Source organism: Erpetoichthys calabaricus, chromosome 6, assembly GCF_900747795.2.
Source record: "Erpetoichthys calabaricus chromosome 6, fErpCal1.3, whole genome shotgun sequence".
NCBI lineage: Eukaryota > Metazoa > Chordata > Cladistia > Polypteriformes > Polypteridae > Erpetoichthys > Erpetoichthys calabaricus.
In genome coordinates this window covers 78,067,143-78,090,131 of record NC_041399.2, presented here as the reverse complement: position 1 = coordinate 78,090,131, position 22,989 = coordinate 78,067,143, and the positions used below count along the sequence as shown (strand labels likewise).

General features: G+C 41.3%; 1 protein-coding gene across 15 annotated transcripts in view; it reads right to left on the bottom strand.

The window, feature by feature from the left end:
- epb41l3a (erythrocyte membrane protein band 4.1-like 3a) overlaps positions 1-22,989 on the bottom strand; it is a 275,326-nt gene that overhangs the window by 55,826 nt on the left and 196,511 nt on the right. For all 15 annotated transcript variants that reach the window (XM_051929140.1, XM_051929137.1, XM_051929142.1 and 12 more), the window contains exons 8-10: positions 14,958-15,045; positions 10,233-10,385; positions 8,054-8,151 (exon numbers count right to left, since the gene is read on the bottom strand). In XM_051929140.1, the coding sequence (XP_051785100.1) occupies positions 8,054-8,151; positions 10,233-10,385; positions 14,958-15,045 (339 nt within the window). The remainder of the gene's footprint in view (positions 1-8,053; positions 8,152-10,232; positions 10,386-14,957; positions 15,046-22,989) is intronic.

The following is a 22,989-nucleotide window of genomic DNA, read 5'->3' as shown; positions in this document are numbered from 1 at the left end:
GCCACGGTGCCTTCAGTTGTGAGAAGCAGATCATAGAATGGTTGAAAATAGTTTGCTGTCAAATAATGCAAAGAGTACACGACACGTGTTTCGCCCTAATTCTGGGTTCATCAGGCGTACACACTCACTGCACTCCCTTACGGGAATCGAACCTCGGACGTCAGCGCTAGAGGCGAAGCCCCTAACATTGCGCCACGGCGTGTGGTTCGTTTATTTGACAGCATGTAGATCGGGGTAATTACATTCACGGCATTCGTAGTCTGAATCACAATCTGATTGTATGGGTGGTTACCTACCAGGTAACGCTTGTGGTTGGCAAGCAAGTCAGCTAACATCCTCCACGGTGCCCTCAGTTGTGAGAAGCAGATCATAGAATGTTTGAAAATAGTTTACTGTCAAATAATGCAAAGAGAACGCGACACGTGTTTCGCCCTAATTCTGGGCTCATCAGGCGTACACACTGCATATAGCCAAATTCCCGCGCTTCGCAGCGGTGAAGTATTGCTTTTAAATTTTAATTAAGAAGAAAAGAAAACCTTTTTAAATTGAGGGAAAATATACCAATAACAATTTGTTAAGGATCTGTTTTTTTGTGAAGCTGCCTTTACACAGCCTGTCCGCTGTTTTATAAACGAACGCCATATAAGGCCGTCCTTTCTCCTTGCTTAGCGGTTCTGTATTGTTTTATTGTTTGTTTATTACGATTGTTATAGTTATTGTGTAGGTATTTGAGACTCACTTTTCTGTTCAGGTACCCATTTCCTTTATGTAATCCGTGGATTCTCCGCTATTTTTTGTTCGTTTATTACGATTAGTTATTTATTGATTCCCTTCTTTAACTGACTGCCTGCTCATATAAGGCGCTCTGCTGTTTTTTTGTGAAGCAGTCTTTACACAGCTTCTCTGCTGTTATATAAACGAACGCCATATAAGGCCATCCTTTTTCCTTGCTTCGCCAAGGAAGCAGCCTTTTTATTTAATCCACGGTTTCTCCGCTGTTTTATTGTTCGTTTATTACGATTGTTATATTTCTCTTTGTATACCACGTTGTCAGTTCAGCACTCCGGTTGTAATATGACCAAGTAGTGCAAGCTTACTGTTGAGAATGCAACGTATAGTTGTACAGGAGAAAAGAAATCTTGCCAAACTTAATTTAAACTTACGGTTTACACCGTGCTTTGTTTCCGCCGTAGCTGCACTTATGAATATGCTTGTATGCGTCACTCGCTCGCTTCTTATTGTTTCGCTGCCTTCTCAATTGTGTAATGAGTGATCACATGTGCTGCATTCAGTCATGGTATTGCAAACGGCAGTGGGAGCGTTTCTATAAACTTAGTTTAAACTTACGGTTTACACTGTGCTTTGTTTCCGCAGTAGCTGCACTTATGAATATGCTTGTATGCGTCACTCGCTCGCTTCTTATTGTTTCGCTGCCTTCTCAATTGTGTAATGAATGTTTTCTTCAGCGCTCTTTGGGGCTCTTCCTTGTTTTCTATGTACTGCGTTCACAGTCAGTTCACGTGATTACGTGGGAGGCGTGATGACGCGATACGCAACTCCGCCTCCCACGGCCAGCGAGCTGCAGTCCATTACAGTATATGGACAAAAAAGAGGTTCCAGTTATGACTGTTACGCTTTGAATTTCGAAATGAAACCTGCTTAACTTTTGTAAGTAAGCTGTAAGGAATGAGCCTGCCAAATTTCAGCCTTCCACCTACACGGGAACTTGGAGAATTAGTGATGAGTCAGTCAGTCAGTCAGTGAGGGCTTTGCCTTTTATTAGTATAGATATACTATGTGGCTTGCTCCCTGCTCGCTTCGTTCGCCAACCCTCCTGGTCTGTGCTACGCCCCAGCCACTTCACATCTTTGCTGCTTGTGTTGTGAAGTGGGGGGCTGAATGCACCCCAAGGAGACACAGATGCTCCTCCAAAACCCCCTCTTAAACAGTGATACAATGGGAAACAAAAACAGTTCTTTGCATGATCAGCTGCTGGCTTGCTGATGCTGATGCCACCTCCGCCGTGCTCCATAATCTGCATCTCATGTGGCGCTTCGAACATTTAAAAGCCTGTACAGCAGCTGTTTTTCTTTTTTTTATTTCTGGCCCCGGGCATGGTTAAATCTCTTGGCACATAGCCTCGTATTGCTGGACGTGAGTTCTGGATATTTTTTAGTTTACAATTTAAAAATGGAATAAGAATATGAAAATCTAACAGCATCACATTAAAGTTCGATAAATTCTGAAAAGAATGATACCAAACATATATATGTAGGTTTTAAAATAAGCCCGATTTAAAGCATGACAAAAAAGTGACATAAAATCGTTGCACTTTCAGGCTTAGGATTTTACATACTGTATATATAGAGTACATTATATATATGTATATATCAGGGTGGTCCACCCTATATATATATTATACAGTGGTGTGAAAAACTATTTGCCCCCTTCCTGATTTCTTATTCTTTTGCATGTTTGTCACACAAAATGTTTCTGATCATCAAACACATTTAACCATTAGTCAAATATAACACAAGTAAACACAAAATGCAGTTTGTAAATGGTGGTTTTTATTATTTAGGGAGAAAAAAAAATCCAAACCTACATGGCCCTGTGTGAAAAAGTAATTGCCCCCCTGAACCTAATAACTGGTTGGGCCACCCTTAGCAGCAATAACTGCAATCAAGCGTTTGCGATAACTTGCAATGAGTCTTTTACAGCGCTCTGGAGGAATTTTGGCCCACTCATCTTTGCAAAATTGTTGTAATTCAGCTTTATTTGAGGGTTTTCTAGCATGAACCGCCTTTTTAAGGTCATGCCATAGCATCTCAATTGGATTCAGGTCAGGACTTTGACTAGGCCACTCCAAAGTCTTCATTTTGTTTTTCTTCAGCCATTCAGAGGTGGATTTGCTGGTGTGTTTTGGGTCATTGTCCTGTTGCAGCACCCAAGATCGCTTCAGCTTGAGTTGACGAACAGATGGCCGGACATTCTCCTTCAGGATTTTTTGGTAGACAGTAGAATTCATGGTTCCATCTATCACAGCAAGCCTTCCAGGTCCTGAAGCAGCAAAACAACCCCAGACCATCACACTACCACCACCATATTTTACTGTTGGTATGATGTTCTTTTTCTGAAATGCTGTGTTCCTTTTACGCCAGATGTAACGGGACATTTGCCTTCCAAAAAGTTCAACTTTTGTCTCATCAGTCCACAAGGTATTTTCCCAAAAGTCTTGGCAATCATTGAGATGTTTCTTAGCAAAATTGAGACGAGCCCTAATGTTCTTTTTGCTTAACAGTGGTTTGCGTCTTGGAAATCTGCCATGCAGGCCGTTTTTGCCCAGTCTCTTTCTTATGGTGGAGTCGTGAACACTGACCTTAATTGAGGCAAGTGAGGCCTGCAGTTCTTTAGACGTTGTCCTGGGGTCTTTTGTGACCTCTCGGATGAGTCGTCTCTGCGCTCTTGGGGTAATTTTGGTCGGCCGGCCACTCCTGGGAAGGTTCACCACTGTTCCATGTTTTTGCCATTTGTGGATAATGGCTCTCACTGTGGTTCGCTGGAGTCCCAAAGCTTTAGAAATGGCTTTATAACCTTTACCAGACTGATAGATCTCAGTTACTTCTGTTCTCATTTGTTCCTGAATTTCTTTGGATCTTGGCATGATGTCTATCTTTTGAGGTGCTTTTGGTCTACTTCTCTGTGTCAGGCAGCTCCTATTTAAGTGATTTCTTGATTGAAACAGGTGTGGTAGTAATCAGGCCTGGGGGTGGCTACGGAAATTGAACTCAGGTGTGATACACCACAGTTAGGTTATTTTTTAACAAGGGGGCAATTACTTTTTCACACAGGGCCATGTAGGTTTGGATTTTTTTTCTCCCTAAATAATAAAAACCATCATTTAAAAACTGCATTTTGTGTTTACTTGTGTTATATTTGACTAATGGTTAAATGTGTTTGATGATCAGAAACATTTTGTGTGACAAACATGCAGAAGAATAAGAAATCAGGAAGGGGGCAAATAGTTTTTCACACCACTGTATACTAGCAAAATACCCGCGCTTCGCAGCGGAGAAGTAGTGTGTTAAAGAGGTTATGAAAAAGTAAAGGAAACATTTTAAAAATAACGTAACATGATTGTCAATGTAATTGTGTTGTCATTGTTATGAGTGTTGCTGTCATATATATATACATATACACATATACACACACATATATACACATATACAGATATATTATATATACATATACACATATTTTTTATATATATATATATATATATATATATATATATATATATATATATATATATATATATACACACATACATACATACATACATACATACATATACACACATAGATGCACTTACAATAACATAGAAATCAATATAAACAACATTAACATCATTATCATATGAGAATATGAAGTAATATATAAGAAGCACATTTCATATAAATATAAATAATTAAACAGTAAAATCTTCTTGTATAATTTGCTACCGTGGCTTTTCGTTGGTCTGTCCAGGATTTTAAATCACCTGTAGCTTGCAAACTGTTTCACCTATTGACTTGAAATCTGGTACACATATAATACGTCACGTCTGCTATCCGCTTTATGGGTGATGATTGCATTACTGTTTTTATGTTTATTTTATTTTAGAATCAACTCCTATCTGCGCACACCAGGGCGGCCGTGGGCAGATGCGTATGGTGTATTCACTCCATGTTATCGTGCATTGCGCTGTCACTGGTATTTTGATAAAAGAATTTGAACAATATATAAGAAGCGTATAAATTATTAAACAGTAAAACATTAACATTCAAGAAGTAAAGTTACATTGAGTACTACTGCAGTGCCTTCGGGTATACCTCATTTTTTCTTTGCCCATTACATGCTTAAATGTATACATTTTTTGGTGTACCTACCCGAGAACACGCGACATATAACCGACCGTGGGAGAAGCATGGATTTTAAAGAAGCGTTGAGTTCATCTGCTGGTCTCCCTCGTGGAATAACTGGTAATGTTTCACTAAAATGTACAGCGAGTAAAACGACATTACCTCCTTTTTTTTTTGTACGATCTCTGAGATGTTGCTTTTTTCGGTTCAAGGCTTCATAAGCTCTTTTATGTTCCATGGTGTACTTAATAAGTACTAATTATCCCAAACCATCATCTTTGAATGTTGCAAGACTTTCGCCTTGTATGTAGATCAGGGTAATTACATTCATTGCATTCCTAGTCTGAATCACAATCTGATTGTATGGGTGGTTACCTGGCACTGTAGGGTTGCCACCCGTCCTTTAAAATACGGAATCGTGCCGCGTTTGACAATGAAATTGCGCGTCCCGTTTTGAATCAATACTGGACGGGATTTATCCCGTATTTTTTTAATCATTTTTTTTTTAAAGCAGCGTCTCATGCAAATCATCCCACACGCATTTTATGAAGATGCCTCCTTTCCTACTTTTGATTGGGTAATACTTGATGTCATCGTTAGTTTGATTGGTGTTTTTAACTGTCCAGTGAGGAGGGCGTGTCTTTAAGTACAGTCTGCAAAGTGTTGGTACTGAGATGAGGCGTCAGCGCCATACTTGAAGCCCCTAACGTTGCGGTCAGCAAGTCGGCTAACATCCGCCATGTGCCGTCTTTCAGTTGCGAGAAGCAGATCATAGAATGGTTGAAACTGTTGCCCCTAACGTTGCGCCACGGCGTGTGGTTCGTTTATACCTCGTGTCTTCTCATTAAACTTTTATCTCGCGAATATGTTATTGCAATCCGCAGCGGGAGCGTTTCTATAAACTTTATTTAAACTTACGTTTTACACCGTGGTTTGTTTCCCTTATGAACATGCTTGTATGCTTAACTCGCTCCGTTCTCAATTGTTTAATTAATTTTTTGCTCTTCGCTGTTTGCGGCTGTTCCTCCATTTCCCCCTACTTCGTTCTTTTATCTCGCGAATATGTTATTGCAATCCTTAACGGGAGCGTTTCAATAAACTGATTGAAAATAGTTTTGCATTTACCTTTTTAGTAAAAGGCGAGCTTTTAAGCCTGAGAAATCACCCCGTAAATGCACACGTTTAATTGGACATGTGTTAATATGTATGGTTACACAGTATTAAAAGACAGTGAACAACGTCAGTTACCTTTGTTCCCGCGTTTGATAAAAGGTGAGCTTTTAAGCCTGAGAAATCACCCCGTAAATGCACACGTTTAATTGCACATGTGTTAATATGTATGCTTACACAGTATTAAAAGACAGTCAAAAATTAACGTCATTTACCTTAGTTTCCGCGTGCGACTCGTGCTGTAAATCTCTTCCTTGTTTTTAGTTCACGTGATTACGTAGGAGGCGTGATGATGCGATACGTGACTCCGCCTCCTCCATTACAGTGTATGGACAAAAAATATGTTCCAGTTATGACCATTACGCTTTGAATTTCGAAATGAAACCTGCCTAACTTTTGTAAGTAAGCTGTAAGGAATGAGCCTGCCAAATTTCAGCCTTCTACCTACACGGGAAGTTGGAGAATTAGTGATGAGTGAGTCAGTGAGTGAGTGAGTCAGTCAGTGAGGGCTTTGCCTTTTATTAGTATAGATATATATATACACACACACACATATATACAGTGCATCCGGAAAGTATTCACAGCGCATCACTTTTTCCACATTTTGTTATGTTACAGCCTTATTCCAAAATGGATTAAATTCACTTTTTTCCTCAGAATTCTGCACACAACACCCCATAATGACAAAGTGAAAAAAGTTTACTTGAGGTTTTTGCAAATCACAGGTACATAAGTATTCACAGCCTTTGCTCAATACTTTGTCGATGCACCTTTGGCAGCAATTACAGCCTCAAGTCTTTTTGAATATGATGCCACAAGCTTGGCACACCTATCCTTGGCCAGTTTCGCCCATTCCTCTTTGCAGCACCTCTCAAGCTCCATCAGGTTGGATGGGAAGCGTCGGTGCACAGCCATTTTAAGATCTCTCCAGAGATGTTCAATCGGATTCAAGTCTGGGTTCTGGCCGGGCCACTCAAGGACATTCACAGAGTTGTCCTGAAGCCACTCCTTTCATATCTTGGCTGTGTGCTTAGGGTTGTTGTCCTGCTGAAAGATGAACCGTCGCCCCAGTCTGGGGTCAAGAGCACTCTGGAGCAGGTTTTCATCCAAGATGTCTCTGTACATTGCTGCAGTCATCTTTCCCTTTATCCGGACTAATCTCCCAGTTCCTGCTGCTGAAAAACATCTGGAAGGTTCTCCTCTCTCTCCACAGAGGACCTCTGGAGCTCTGACAGAGTTACCATCGGGTTCTTGGTCACCTCCCTGACTAAGGCCCTTCTCCCCCGATCGCTCAGTTTAGATGGCCGGCCAGCTCTAGGAAGAGTCCTGGTGGTTTCAAACTTCTTCCACTTACGGATGTTGGAGGCCACTGTGCTCATTGGGACCTTCAAAGCAGCAGAAATTTTTCTGTAACCTTCCCCAGATTTGTGCCTCGAGACAATACTGTCTCGGAGGTCTACAGACAATTCCTTTGACTTGGTTTGTGCTCTGACATGAACTGTCAACTGTGGGACCTTATATAGATAGGTGTGTGCCTTTCCAAATCATGTCCAACCAACTGAATTTACCACAGGTGGACTTCAATTAAGCTGCAGAAACATCTCAAGGATGATCAGGAGAAACAGGATGTACCTGAGCTCAATTTTGAGCTTCATGGCAAAGGCTGTGAATACTTATGTACAAGTGCTTTCTCAATTTTTTTATTTTTAATAAATTTGCAAAAATCTCAAGTAAACGTTTTTCACGTTGTCATTATGGGGTGTTGTGTGTAGAATTCTGAGGAAAAAAATGAATTTAATCCATTTTGGAATAAGGCTGTAACATAAAATGTGGAAAAAGTGATGCGCTGTGAATACTTTCCGGATGCACTGTATATACACACAACTGTATATACACACACACATGCACACACACACACACATATTCATATATACAGTATGTACACACACACGTCACTCTTTAGCAATTTAAGTGTTACACACCTGAAAAATGTATGATGTTCCACACAAACTTTCCACAGCCGTTTAGCAGCACGATGATTTGGCAATTTAAAACCAATGGTGCTTTCAAATTGTTCAAACTGGAGAAAAAAGAGGATATTATATATATTGTAATGACTGAATACTGATTAAACTTCTAATGCTATGATAAGCATCAGAATTGAGATAATTACAATATAACATTAATTTTTTATAAATATTTTAATATTGAAAATTGGGAAAATATCAAGTTAGCAGGTCCTAAGGCAGCCATAAATTCATAAAAAATATAAAAAAGACTTAATTTAGTCATGCTGTGTTAACATAAAGTATTTCATTTAACAATACAGTATAAGAGAGTGTGACAGCATAAAAAATTACAAAATGCTATCAACTTTACATTTTCTATAGATCACCGATCCATATAAGCAAAACAAAACTCACCAAAAATGCCTATTCATTAGTATCAGATGTCTTAGTAACAAGGTGGACAAGTTTATAAATCAAAGATGCAAAAGCATCTTTAGGGTGGTAGTTCAAGGACAGTTTGATATTGATAAGCATGCAATCCCCAAAAAAAACATTCCTGTCTCTTTCCTTCCAAGTTTATGCACGAAGCGTAAAGCACATCATGATGCCCTAGAATACACCTAGTCTGAAACAGCAACTGCTGTACTCTAACTGTACACCAAAGTTGGAAAAATATTTATTTCCAATGGAAAACACAGGAATATCCTCACTGTAAACATATACTAACATCAAGATGAGACAAATGCAATACTCCCAAAAAAATGTGTTTTATGCTAACTTGTTCTATGTGAGTGACAGCGTAGAAATATGCAGTAGTAGGCCCTTTGTTAGACTGGCAGCCTGTGCAGCACTGTTTCCTGCGTTGCACCCTGTGCTGTTGGGATTTGTTCTAGCCTCTTGCAACTCTAAATTGGATTAAAATAAAATTCTTATAGACTTGCAAATGTTATGTAGTCAATGGTTTAGCATAATGCAAACAGACTAATACCTTAATTAAAAATAAATGAGGCTGTGTTCTAACCAAACATTAAGTTGCTAGTAGCCACCCTACTAATGAAAGGCTATAAGTACTGTATGCACTCAATTCACTAATCAAGAAGTAAAATGAATGGTAGAAGCACCGTTTTACTTGTAACATTTTATCTCAAATGTCATGTTGGAAGTCCCTTGGGATGTATGGAGATGTACAGTTATTTGATTAATGGATGTACATCATTAACTTGATAATTGCATGCATTTAAAACATGCTTCAAATCATTTTAGAGTTTTCTAAAGCAGTCTATAAAGTTAATGTTCCATGATGTGTTCTTAGCAGAGAGTTAATTTCTTTGTAATCTGCAAAGGTAGATGTTCACCTCTTACAAGGTACTTTTTTATGCTTGCAATACAGTATGTCCCATAACCACAACAAAATAGGCTGTTGAACAAAAATGTACTATACAGATGAGCATAAAGCTGTGGGATTAGTACAAAGAAATGAGTTAACTGCAGCTGGAGGTGCCAATTGCACAAATTCAATATTATTACTCACAAGTCAGCACCGTTAGTATGTAATTTTAATAGCCTTCTGTTCACACAGATAACAAAAAATACTAGTAATGTCATACTAACCATGAGCATTATTTTGCCACTTTTTACTCAATACAATCTCCTGGAACTCCACAATCATGTCTGAGTTTCTGTGCTGAAATTGTGTAATCTAGTGGTTCTCACTGTTGGTTTTGGGAAATATTAAAGTCTGTTAATTTTAATTTATTTTTATTATTTTTCTATCATGATCATAAAACAATCTATTGTTACAGTACTAGGTGTGAAGATCATGTCTGCTATGGCGCACAGGCTGACAAGATAACAAATATTTGCCCTTACGAAGAATACATTTCACATTAAAAAGGCTGTCTGTCTTTCACTACAAATCCAGTGGGTAAAGTCTGGAATCTTTCTAATTGTATCACTCCATTAAAAGCAGTACAATGCAAAATGTCACTTCTATACTTTCTGGACACTTCTATTTGAATCAAACTCATAATAGAATTACAGATTAAGAGTGCATATCTGAACAAGATCTTTCATTTTTTTTTATTTAGACCTTGTTTACTTTACTGTATGTTCCAAATATGTTTGGAGAAAATAATAAGTACATGACACTTACCTCCCCAGGTCGGATTTTAATGTAAAAGTTATTTCTTTTGTATGAAATTTTGAGTACTTTGGGCCAAGCAAATCTATTAATTCTTAATCTATCACGGTATATCAGTAGCCCACTGGCACAAACACCTAACATGATTTCAACTCCTTCAGAATCCTGTAAAATAAAAAAAATAATTCAAGTGTACATTAACTAGTAATATCCTTTTTTCCTCTGAGTGTCACAAAAAGGCACTAAAAATCAGAAGCAATTATAAATGGTAGATAAGCTACATAATTCATATATAAATGGTATTTTTAATGTAATATTGTAAATAATATTATTCCAAATGAGGATTTATTGATTGTTGGAGTTGAAGATTTAATTGTTTGATATGTTACATATGTAACAAAAGGTTATTACTAACAGTGTTTATAAAATACATTATTTAATATAGTACATTGTTCACTGTTTAATACTTTGCATTAGATAGTTCTTTTGTCCTATAATATCTATAGAACAATTAAATTATGGCTATGGGAGTCCTTTAATTTCCAAAGACTAGGACATGAATTACAATACCTTGCCAAAGTATTCAAATTTCTCTAAATGTACTAAATAATAAATCCTCCATCAAATTTTTCTCTGTGATATTTTCTTTTTGAAGCAATAAAATTCAAATTTTATTTTTCATGTGACTTTTTATGCTATAAAAAGTAAAATACGTTTTTTTCTTTTAAGTGTTTAGTGATAAAACATCTATACTTCTGCAGCAATTAAAGCTTAAAGTGTTAAAGTACCAGCATTCTGTACTGCTCAGGAGTAATTTGGCCCATTCTTCATGGCAGATTTGCTCCAGCCTGTTTAGGTTAACCAGAAGATCCTTGTACTTCACATTTTTCAAATAGAGACACAGACTCTTTATTGAATTGACATCAAAGCTTTGACTGGGTCATTGTATGACATTCACCTTTTTGTATTTGAACAACTTAAATTGCATTAGTTTTGTATTGGTAGTTTTAAGTATGCTTCAGTTTTGTTTAGCAGAGTTGTCTTTGCATGTATTTTACACCATTCACTCTTCCTTCTATTTTGTCCAGATGACCAGTCCCTGCTGGTGTAAAGCTGCCCCACTGTATAATGCTACCAATTTCACTGCAGGTGTAATGTGTTTGACGTGTGAGAAATATTTACATTTATTTGCACCACACATATCTTTTATAATTTCAGCCAAAAAGCTGAATCTGACCTTTACACCCTTTGCTAACTCACAACTGGGTCACACTCATGCTTTTTAGCAACTCTAGACCGGCTTTCACATTTCTTTGAGTAATGACTTCTTCTGTGTCACCCTCTCTTGTAGACCAAATGTTATACAGAGCTCTTGATATGATTGACTGATACACTGTTACTCCAGTCTCAGTTACTTAACTCTGTAGCTCCTCCAATGTGATTGTTGGCCTCAAATATTAAGACTCCCCTCACAAGTTTTAAATTTTGGTTTTTAGGGATGACCTCTAAACACCATCTGGGTAGATTGGGGTAGATTTTATTTCCTGATAATTGAACCATCAGTGGCCATTGGTACATCCAAACACTTGGATATTGTTTTGCACCCTATTCCGAATTTATGCACTTATATATTTATATTATTTTACCTGTAACATCTTCCTACGGGATTTCCCTATCTTTCTATATAATACGCTACCGTGGCTGTTCACTTGTCTGTCCAGGATTTTAAATCACCTGTAGCTTGCAAACCATTTGAACTATTGACCTGAAATTTGGTACACATTTACTATGTGACATCTACTATCCACTTTCAGGGTGATGATTGACCTCCAAGGTTATTCCTTTTTTTATTTTTACTTTATTTTATTGTAAAATCAACTCTCAGCAGTGGCCAGCAGGGCGGGTGTACAGCGCATATGTATGGGCGCCATACTCATTCCTACCACTTTTGCCGTCACTTCCGCTACCTCTTCATATCTTAAATCATTCCTGAGGCAGATTGAAGACTTAAGTGCCAGCTTAAGTGAAAAATTAAAGAAACGCACTAAGAAATTGCAACACAAACTCTGAGTTAACCAGTTTTAACGTGAAAAAATGCCGACGAAAGAAGAGGGCCACTAGGGTGGTGTAAAGAAGACCTGCTCACGAAGCAGCCAGCACATCAACCTCTGAGCAAACGAATGCTAAACATACAGAGAAAGAGGATGAAAACTATGAATGCTCAAGTCAAGTGTATTCATGGCACGTTATCGTGCAGTGCGCTGTTACTGGTATATATATACTAGCTGTGCTGTAAAAAGCATGGGGTCCTAGAAACTATTGAAATCGTCACAAAAAAAATGTAGAGATGACAGGTAATTGAAAGGAACTACTCTGGGCATCTCTCTCATCATTTGTGCATTAGCGGCTAAGCAACTGTGTTTCTTCTGAGGTTTCATTTTGCTGACGTGCTCGCCTTGCTTGTGTATTAGCGGAGGGAGGAAAAGTAAAAAGGATACTGTTTTGCTGATGTGCTTGCCATGCTTCTGTAATAGCGGATAAGCGAGTGACTATCTCTTTGGATGTTTCATTTTGTGCTGGCCTCGCTTGCGTATCCTCAGAGATGGAGCCCTTAGCCTGACTCCACCTCTCACTTCTGGGCCGGACACACACACACACAAACTTTCATGCATAAATGTAATGAATTATTATTATTATTATTATAGACATTTATATATACGATAATATACACACATACAATTAAAGTAAAAAGTATGTGAACCCCTAGGAATTATCTATATTTATGTCTAATTCCCATATAAAACATGGTCATATCTTCATGTCAGTCACAATCTCCTATAACTAAAAGATACACAGATTTTCAGAGAATGTTTGACCATATTGAATAAATTGTTCAAACTGTGAAACTGAAGGTTGGAAAAAGTAAGTGAACCCTAAGCTAATGACTTGAAAAAGCTCATTGCAGTCAGAATTTAACACACCTGGAGTCCATTTAATGAAACAAGTTCAGAGGTGTGGCCTAGAATTACTTTGATTGATAAAAAACACTATAAAGTTTGAGTTTGAGCTTTTGACAAGAAGCATATCCAGATGTGAATCATACCTTGCACAAAAGAGCTGTCTGAAGAGCTACGATCGAGAATTGTTAATCTACATAATGCTGGAAAGGGTTACAAAGTCATCTCAAAGATTTTAGATATCCATTAGTCTACTGTTAGGCAAGTTGTCTATAAATGGAGACAATTTGGTATTGTGGCAACTCTGCCTAGAAGTGAGCGCCCTGCCAAGATGACCCCAAGAGCACAACGCAAAGTCAGCAATGAGGTAAAGAAGAACCCTAGAGTGAAAGCAAAGGATTTGAAGAGGTCATTAGAACTGGCTAACATCTCTGTTTATGAGTCAACTATACGCGAAACACTGAATAAGAAAGGAGTCAATGGCAGGACACCAAGAAGGAAGCCACTGCTATCAAAAAAGAACGCAAAGGACTTGAAGAAGTCATTAGAACTGGCTAACATCTCTGTTTATGAGTCAACTATACACAAAACATTGAACAAGAAAGGAGTCCATGGCAGGACACCAAGAAGGAAGCCACTGCTATCAAAAAAGAACACTGCTGAACACCTGAAGTTTGTGAAAGAGCACTTGGACACTCCACAATGGTACTGGGAAAATGTTTTGTGGAGTGATGAAACCAAAATTGAACTATTTGGGAGGAACAAGCAGAACTTCATTTGGCGTAAAAAGGGCACTGCATATCAACATCAAAGCATCATCCCTACAGTAAAGTATGGTGTAGGAAACATCATGATTTGGGCCTGCTTTGCTGCATCAAAGCCTGGACAGCTTGCCATCATTGAGGGGAAAATGAATTCACAAGTTTATCAACAAATTCTCCAGGATAATGTGAGGGTGTCTGTCCGTCAACTTAAGCTCACAAGTGGCTGGGTGATGCAACAGGACAATGACCCCAAACATCACACGCAGCAAATCCACAGCACAATGGCTTCAGAAGAACAAACTCCGCCTTTTGGAGTGGCCCAGTCAGAGCCCAGATCTCAATCCTATTGAGATGCTGTAGAACGACTTGAAGAGAGCCATACACAAAGAATATGGAAGAGTTACGGCAGTTCTGCAGGGAAGAATGGGCTAAAATTCTCCCCGCATAATGTTTCTTGTCTGATCTGCAGTTACAGGAAGCGCCTGGTTGAGGTCATTGCTGCCAAAAGAGGGTCATTCAGTTATTAAATCCCAAGGTTCACTTACTTTTTACACTACCACTGTGAACGTTGAATGCGTTTGTAAAATTAAGACATGAAAGAGTAGAATTTTTTGTGTGTCATTGGCTTAAGCTCACTGTGTGTATCAGTATCTGTGACTTAGATGAAGATGAAGATCAGATCACTTTTTATGACCAATTCATGTAGTAAACCAGATAATTCCAAAGGGTTCACATACTTTTACTTTGACTAATATATATATATATATATATATATATATATATATATATATATATGTATATATATATATACTGTATATATATATATATATAACACACACACATAACATACATATACAAATTTTGAAAAAATTTTTGCACTCCAGACCTCCTTCCCATCTAAACACCTTTCACTCAATGACTGTTACATATGCAGTTTATTTAGATCCATTGTATAGATTTCTTCATATTTATTGTAAGAAGTCCAAATATAATTGATTACTAAAGGGCTAACTTACCCTGGCATGATGTAAATCAACTCCATACATAGACAGCTTTTTGGCATTTTCCAAGAAAAGCATTTCTGCTTCAGCCGGTGTCATTCCTCTACAAAACACAAAAACAGAAAGAAACAATCAAACATTTTTAAGTTACAGAACCTCGCAGAAATGTGGCCACCGGAGGACGCCGCGACGCTGTGGTCTTACCTGACGGGTCCTGCGGAAACCAGAGCAAAAATCGACATAGTGAGAGAACAGTAGCTACAGCAACAACAGAGCAGTGGACGGATGACTGAGCTGGAGCCTGAAACAACCCCTCATATGTCGGAGGTAAGTGTCACGACAAAACCCGAGGCGCAAGGAACTGTATTTTCTTATTTTACAGAAGCCGAATGGTTCGGGAAAGCATATAAGAAAGACGCATGCCTCATACCTGGGCAAGATGGCCGCGATGACGAGGAGTCTGTAAATGTACAGCTGGGGAGCCTATTCGAGGACGACGATCACGTGGACCATCCTGGTGCAGGCTGGGAACGACATCACCAAAACACAAAGTCACCTGACCAGGAAGGGGCCTGTTTATTTGCCGACACGCATCGCGTGACTGCGTGCGATGGATGCCGGGATAAAAGAGGTCAGTTGCGGTCCGTCAGTGAGGTCGTATTTCCCCGGACGACTCCGGACTCCCTGAAGGGGAGGGGGGAGGCGAACGAAGCATTGGCGAAGTTAAATAGAGAGAAAGAGGGGCGGGATGTGACTGAAGGAAAAGAAAAAGGCAGATCTCAGTCGGCTCGGAGCAGCCAGCCGTCCCTCTAAAGACTTCAACGCCCAGGAGCCTTTGCGCGACCCAACCGAACACGTGCCCAGAGGGGACATGCTCATTGGCTCCTGGCCGGCAGGTAAGGGGAATGAGGATGCGATATTACCTCCGGCCGAAGTAACTAACTGTGTGGACGTACGGGAGCTCGAGAAATACCTCGAGCCCGTGTATACTTTCTTTCAGGGATTGAAGGAAGTAAAGGAACGTCTGGAGGAGCTGGGAGCTACAGCCGAGGCGCCGCTAAAGGGACTGATGGAATACCTGCGGCGATTAGGCCGAGAAGCCCCGGTCTCGCGTGATGCAGCGGTACAGGTAAGCCCAAGCCGTACCGAATATAATAAGGGGACACAGTGCGATCCGGCACCGCAATTAATAAGTAGCAGGTGTCAAAGCACTGTGAACCTGACAGTAGAGTGTGACACAATAACCGAGTGGTCGGGGGGAGGATCGGACGAGCCGGGGCATGCGTGTGACGCGGCCTTCCGAAGTGCTCCAGACCTCAAGACCCCGACCCGCATGATGAGGGATTTGTCGCTCGTTACTGGAGGGGCGGAGGAAATGCCAATCAAACCAGGGCAGCTGGAAAGTGCTGTTACCCGGAGCGATGTGGTACTAATGACGCCGCCTCCTAAAATACATAGGACAACAGGCATGCAAACAGCAAAGAGGCTCTCTCTACCCCATAGAGAGATTCAAGCTGTGCACAAGCCCCAGAGAAAGCAGGAGATCCCCGAAATAAACCGCGGGTCTCCTGACAAGATAGAGAAAAGGGCTGAGAGTGGCAGGGCGGCCGTAAAACCCTCCTTAGCGGAGAAGACGCTGGAGGAGTTTCCGAGATGTTTCTGGTCTCGTCGAGAAAGACAGCCGGGAGGACGACGGCGGTGTTATAACTGTCATCAGCAGGGCCACGTTTGGCGAAGTTGTCCCCGGAGGACAGGGGAACGGAGGACCCATCGATACACCATTCCCCCTAGGTTCTCTGGGGGGTCTAGACAGCACGGCCGAGGCCCGACTGACGCGTCCTCCTGGAGGAGGACGTCCCTCGCGGGGCTGGACGCTCCGCCCCAGTTGTCGTCGCTAAGGGGGGGGGGAACTGTGATGAATGGCCGGCTACATATTCCGGCCCTCACCCCCAGGAGGAGCTCTCACAACAGTGTGGACGTGCCCCGAGTTCCAGCAGGGCCTCATGGACTATGTAGTTTTTATACGCAGCCCTGCTGGATACCTTGGGGGCCATCAGGAGTCGCTGTAGGGGGACTCGGAGGCTCGTATGTGCCCTATAACCCGGGAGTACGTCATGGTCACATGACGGGAAGAAACAACGTGCTCCCGGGGTGAAGAAAAGGACTGATTACCCTGACCCGGAAGGAATAAGGACTTGTGGGGTTTGAACAGGAACCACTTCCGGATCAGGGGGTATAAAGGACTCCGGGGAAAGCCCAGACATTGAGCTGTGCTGGGAGGTAGGGTGGCAAGTGTCTGGGCAAGGAGGAGAGAGAATTGTATTAGTGATTGTGAATTTATGAGTAGTGTGGAGTGGAGAGTGCTTTGTGCACTGAACAAGAATAAAATAAAGAAGTCTTGTGTTTTTACCTCGTGTTTGGAGTGGTACCTGAGGGTTCAAGAGGTGGACAAAAGCATCTTATCTGCTACAATATATATATACTAGCCAACCCGCGGCGTAACATACGCCGCATAATTATGTATTGATGGGTGAACACTTGCTGAACAACACAGTTGTCCAGATGGGGTGGGTTTGTGGATACCAGTGTGAGTGAATGAAAAGATGGACCTCTGGAGAGAGCAACATACAATTGTCTGTGACTGAAAGCGGGATCGTCTGTGACGATGGAGGCCACGCTGGTGAAAGTTACTCCCTAGCCCCCCCCCCCCTCTCTCTCTCTCAGCAGCACGCGAGCCTCCCCAGCCCCCCCCCCTCTCTCTCTCAGCAGCACGCGAGCCTCCCCAGCCCCCCCCTCTCTCTCAGCAGCACGTGAGCCTCCCCAGCCCCCTCTCTCTCTCTCTCTCTCTCTCTCAGCAGCACGCAGCCTCCCCAGCCCCCCCCCTCTCTCTCTCTCAGCAGCACGCAGCCTCCCCAGCCCCCCTTCTCTCTCAGCAGCACGCGAGCCTCCCCAGCCCCCCCCTCTCTCTCAGCAGCACGCAGCCTCCCCAGCCCCCCCCTCTCTCTCAGCAGCACGCGAGCCTCCACAGCCCCTCCCTCTCAGCAGCACCCGAGCCTCCCCAGCCCCCCCTCTCTCTCTCAGCAGCACACGAGCCTCCCCAGCCCCCCCTCTCTCTCAGCAGCACGCGAGCCTCCCCAGCCCCCCCCCTCTCAGCAGCACGTGATACTCCCCCCCCCCCCCCCCTCTCTCAGCAGCATGCGAGCCCCCTCCCAATCTGTCTCTCAGAAGCACACGAGCCCTCTCTCTCTCAGCAGCATGCGAGCCCCCACCCCCTCTGTCTCTCTGCTTCGGGCATTTCTCCCCTGTGCAGTGTGTGAGCAAGTGAGGAGAGAGAGAAAGCCGGTACATTACAGTGAGCGAGAGCAGGCTCGAAGGCAATGTGTTCCAGTGGTATAGCGGGTCCATAGCTCCCCTTCAAAAGGCCATTTTTAATCAGGCGACTGACAGTAGTGGAGTCAGGCACAGAGAAGGTCAGCTGCAGAGAGAGCGACTCGACTGTTGCAGGGCCTGAAGCAGGTGAGACGCTAATGAAAAAGAGGCACAGGGCTTATTGGTTTTTAAAGACTGCTTCCTTCATTGTGTTTTAACTTCAGTTTTAAAGGATTGCGCGGCTCTCTCTTGCGCTGCCTGTGTGTGCCTCTGTCTCTCTCTGGTGTTGCCTCTCTGTGTGTGTGTGTGCGCGCCCCTCTGTCTCTCTGGCGCTGACTGTGTGTGCGCGGCTCTCTCTATCGTGCTGTCTGTGTGTGCCTCTGTCTCTCTCTGGCGCTGCCTCTGTGTGAACCAAGGTTCCACTGAGGTTGACTAATGAAAAGTCAACGTGGCTCAGAGCTGCAACTGTACTGTGGCACAGACAAACAGAAATGACGGCATGTTTCCCTTGGCTTCGCGTCCGAGTTGGTGGGCGTGGCTCTGTGATTCTTTCGTCGTATCCAATGGTCTAAGAGTTGGTGGGCGTGGCTCCTTCCTGCGTGCGCCATTGGCGTCTTACTTGTCGGTGGTTTAGTGAATCCACGCCCCTTCCGGCGTGCTTTCCATGGTCAGCTACTTGTCTTCTGGCTTAGTGAATTATATATATATATTATATATATATATAGTACTGTGCAAAAGTTTTAGGCAGGTGTGAAAAAATGCTGTAAACAAAGAATGCTTTCAGAAATATAAATAATGATTGTTTATTGTTATCAATTTACAAAATGCAAAGTGAGCGAACAAAAGAAAATCTAAATCAAATTAATATTTGGTGTTACTACCTTTTGCCTTCAAACCAGCATCAATTCTTATAGCTACACTTGCACAAAGTCAGGGATTTTGTAGGATTATAGTCAGATGTATGATCAATCAATTATACCAAACAGGTGCTAATGATCATCAATGTCACACATAGATTGAAACACATTCATTAACTGAAACAGAAACGGCTGTGTAGGAGGCTTAAAACTAGGTGAGGAACAGCCAAACTCTGCTACCAAGGTGAGGTTGTGGAAGACAGTTTCATGTCATGGCAAGATTGAGCACAGCAACAAGACACAGGGTACTTATACTGCATCAGCAAGGTCTCTCCCCGACAAAGATTTCAAAGCAGACTAGGGTTTCAAGATGTGCTGTTCAAGCTCTTTTGAAGAAGCACAAAGAAACGGACAATGTTGAGGATCGTAGACGCAGTGGTTGGCCAAGGAAACTTAGTGCAGCAGATGAAAGACACATCAAGCTTATTACCCTATGACAGGGGTCTGCAACCTTCACTATGAAAAGAGCCATTTTGCCCCCCCTTCCTCCAAAGAAAAATAGTCTGGAGCCGCAAAACATAACACAGCTTATAAACTTTTAAAAGTTTTAATCTTTTTTTAGATTTTACTTGTTACAACCACGGAATACAACAAACAGAAGTGCAGTGTGCATGTGTAGGCCTACTTTGAAATAAATTAAACTGAACTATGCAGGCCTATTTGGGTCCTTCCTATACCTGTGTAAAATTAAAATAAAAACTAGTCCACTTTAATATAAATAAAACATTTAGCTGTAGCTTAGCAGCTTTAAAAAAGTAAACATTAAATTCCATTTCAGTGTGCTGAATCAACTGAAGCACCTGAACATACAAAAAAACCTACATCAGCTCCTGGTCCGAAATGAATGTGTTTTTTTTTCTGAAAAATAATAGCATATTAAATGCTATTGTTCTCACCTGTTTAATGTGACTTCTGTTCATGAAGTTCGCTGCTGATCATCTCTATGTCGGGGCTGTACGATGTGACTTTGACCTTCACACAGGACTGCAGGCTCTCATGTGTGAGGCAGGAGCGATATTTGGACTTTATGAAGTTCATGCTTGAGAAAACTTGCTCACATAAGTATGTTGAGCCAAAGATGGACAGGACTCCAAATGCATATTTTTTTCCTGTTCATATACGTTTCGGGAATGGCACTCCACGTGTCGAAAACAAATTTGTCGGGTTTGGGGAGGTTTTCAATATCACTCCATTTGTGCTCTTTAGCGAGAGTAGCCTTCTGACGGGTGACTTCTTCAAGATCCGCTGTCAGGCATTTGAACTTGGACACCCATTAATCTTTATCTGCTATGTCGCCCAGTTCAATTTCTAGATCGGGCTTACTTACTCACTCCTGTGAATGCGGATGTGTTCAGCAGGGATGGGTCGATGTCCAGGGGTGTGACAGGGAAGGAGAGAGTGTTTTTTTTCCGTTCCATACTCACTGAACCTTTCTCTAAATGCAGCTTGCATTTTCTGAACAATTTCCCGTTTGTTTTTAAAGTCGGAGAATAGATGCTCTGATATTTTTATGAACGATTTTTTCATGTATTCTCCGTCTGTGAACGGCTTACCCCTCCTTACGATCTCTTGAGCTGCCACAAAACCAGCAGCTGTAGTTGACTGTGTAGAAGTGATCCACTTTTTGAAAGTATGTTTGCTCTGTTCAGCTTTCCGTTGCAGTTCCGAAATTGCTCTCTTTCGCTTATCTTCACTTGGGTATTTTGAATGCTGAGTGCTTGTTTCGAAAATGTATTTAAACGTTACATTTTTTGTTGTTCGATAATTTACCGCCACATATTAAGCACACCGGTAAGCCAGCGTCGTTGGCGGTGAAGGCAAATGCTGCTGTCCACGCAGAATTAAACTCTCTAAATTAGATGTTAAAATGTATAACAGTAGTAGTAGTAGTAAATAAACATATATATATATATATATATATATATATATATATATATATATATATATATATATATATATATATATATATAAATACAAGTTAAATTAAGAAATTGCCATTATTCATTTTCATGGTTTTTTTTTTTGTCAAGGCCAAAGGGAGCCACTACAAGGAGGCTGAAGAGCCGCATGTGGCTCCAGAGCCGCGGGTTGCCGACCCCTGCCCTATGAAATCAGAAGCTGTCCAGCAGCTCAGAACTGGCAGAAACCAGTGGGACCCAGGTTCACCCATCTACTGTCTGGAGAAGCCTGGCCAGAAGTGGTCCTCATGGAAGAGTTGTAGCCAAAAAGCCATACCTCTGACGTGGAAACAAGGCCAAGCGACTCAAGTATGCACGAAATCATAGGAACTGGGGTGCAGAAAAATGGCAGCAGGTGCTCTGGACTGATGAGTCAAAATTTGAAATATTTGGCTGTGGCAGAAGGCAGTTTGTTAATCGAAGGGCTGGAGAGCAGTACAATCATGAGTGTCTGCAGGCAACAGTGAAGCATGGTGGAGATTCCTTGAACGTTTGGGGCTGCATTTCTGCAAATGGAGTTGGAGATTTGGTCAGGATTAATGGTGTTCTCAATGCTGAGAAATACAGGCAGATACTTATCCATCATGCAATACCATCAGGGAGGCGTATGATTGGCCCCAAATTTATTCTGCAGCAGGACAACGACCCCAAACATACAGCCAAAGTCATTAAGAACGATCTTTAGCGTAAATAAGAACAAGAAGTCCTGGAAGTGATGGTATGGCCCCCACAGAGCCCTGATCTCAACATCATTGAGTATGTCTGGGATTACATGAAGAGACAGAAGGATATGAGGAAGCCTATATCCACAGAAGATCTGTGGTTAGTTCTCCAAGGTGTTTGGAACAACCTACCAGCCGAGTTCCTTCAAAAAACTGTGTGCAAGTGTGTGCTTTTTTGAAGGCAAAGGGTGGTCACACCAAATATTGATTTGATTTAGATTTCTCTTTTGTTCATTCCCTGCATTTTGTTGATTGATGAAAATAAATGATTAACACTTCCATTTTTGAAAGCATTCTTTGTTTACAGCATTTTTTCACACCTGCCACAGTACCGTATATACGAGGGGGGACCCAAAAATAACCGGAATTTTGTTGTTGTTAGGTTATTTATTTATTTCCGGTTATTTTTGGGTCCCCCCTCGTGTGTGTGTGTGTGTATATATATATATATATATATATATATATATATATATATATATATATATATATATATATATATATATATATATATATATATATATAATAATATAGTGGGGAAACAACACAAGTAATCCACACATACAAAGACATCAAAACAAATAAGTCCATAAATTTTTGTAATAAAGTGGAATGACAGGAAATAAGTCCTGAACACATGAACAAAAGCAGGTGCAAAAAGGCATGGAAAGCCAAGAAACCAGCTGAAATCTGTCAGTATTTAGAAAGCAATCCTGCCCCCTATCAGTGCAAATGAATATCAGCTGGTTAAGTCCTAATTGATAGCCTATAAAAAGGTTTCTCATTACCAAGTTGTCACACAAGAAGCATTCTAATGATGGGTAAAAGCAAAGAGCTTGCTCAAGCCCTTCGCAGCCTTATTGTTGCAAAACATATTCATGGCATTGGTTACAGACATATTTCTAAACTTCTGAATGTTCCAGTGAGCACCATTGGGGCCATAATCCAAAAGTGGGAAGAACATTATTTCACCATAAACCGGCCATGACCTGGTGCTCCTCACAAGATTTCTGAGAGAGGAGACAAAAGAATAATCAGAAGAGTTGTCCAAGAGCCAAGGACCACTCGTGGAGAGCTTCAGAAA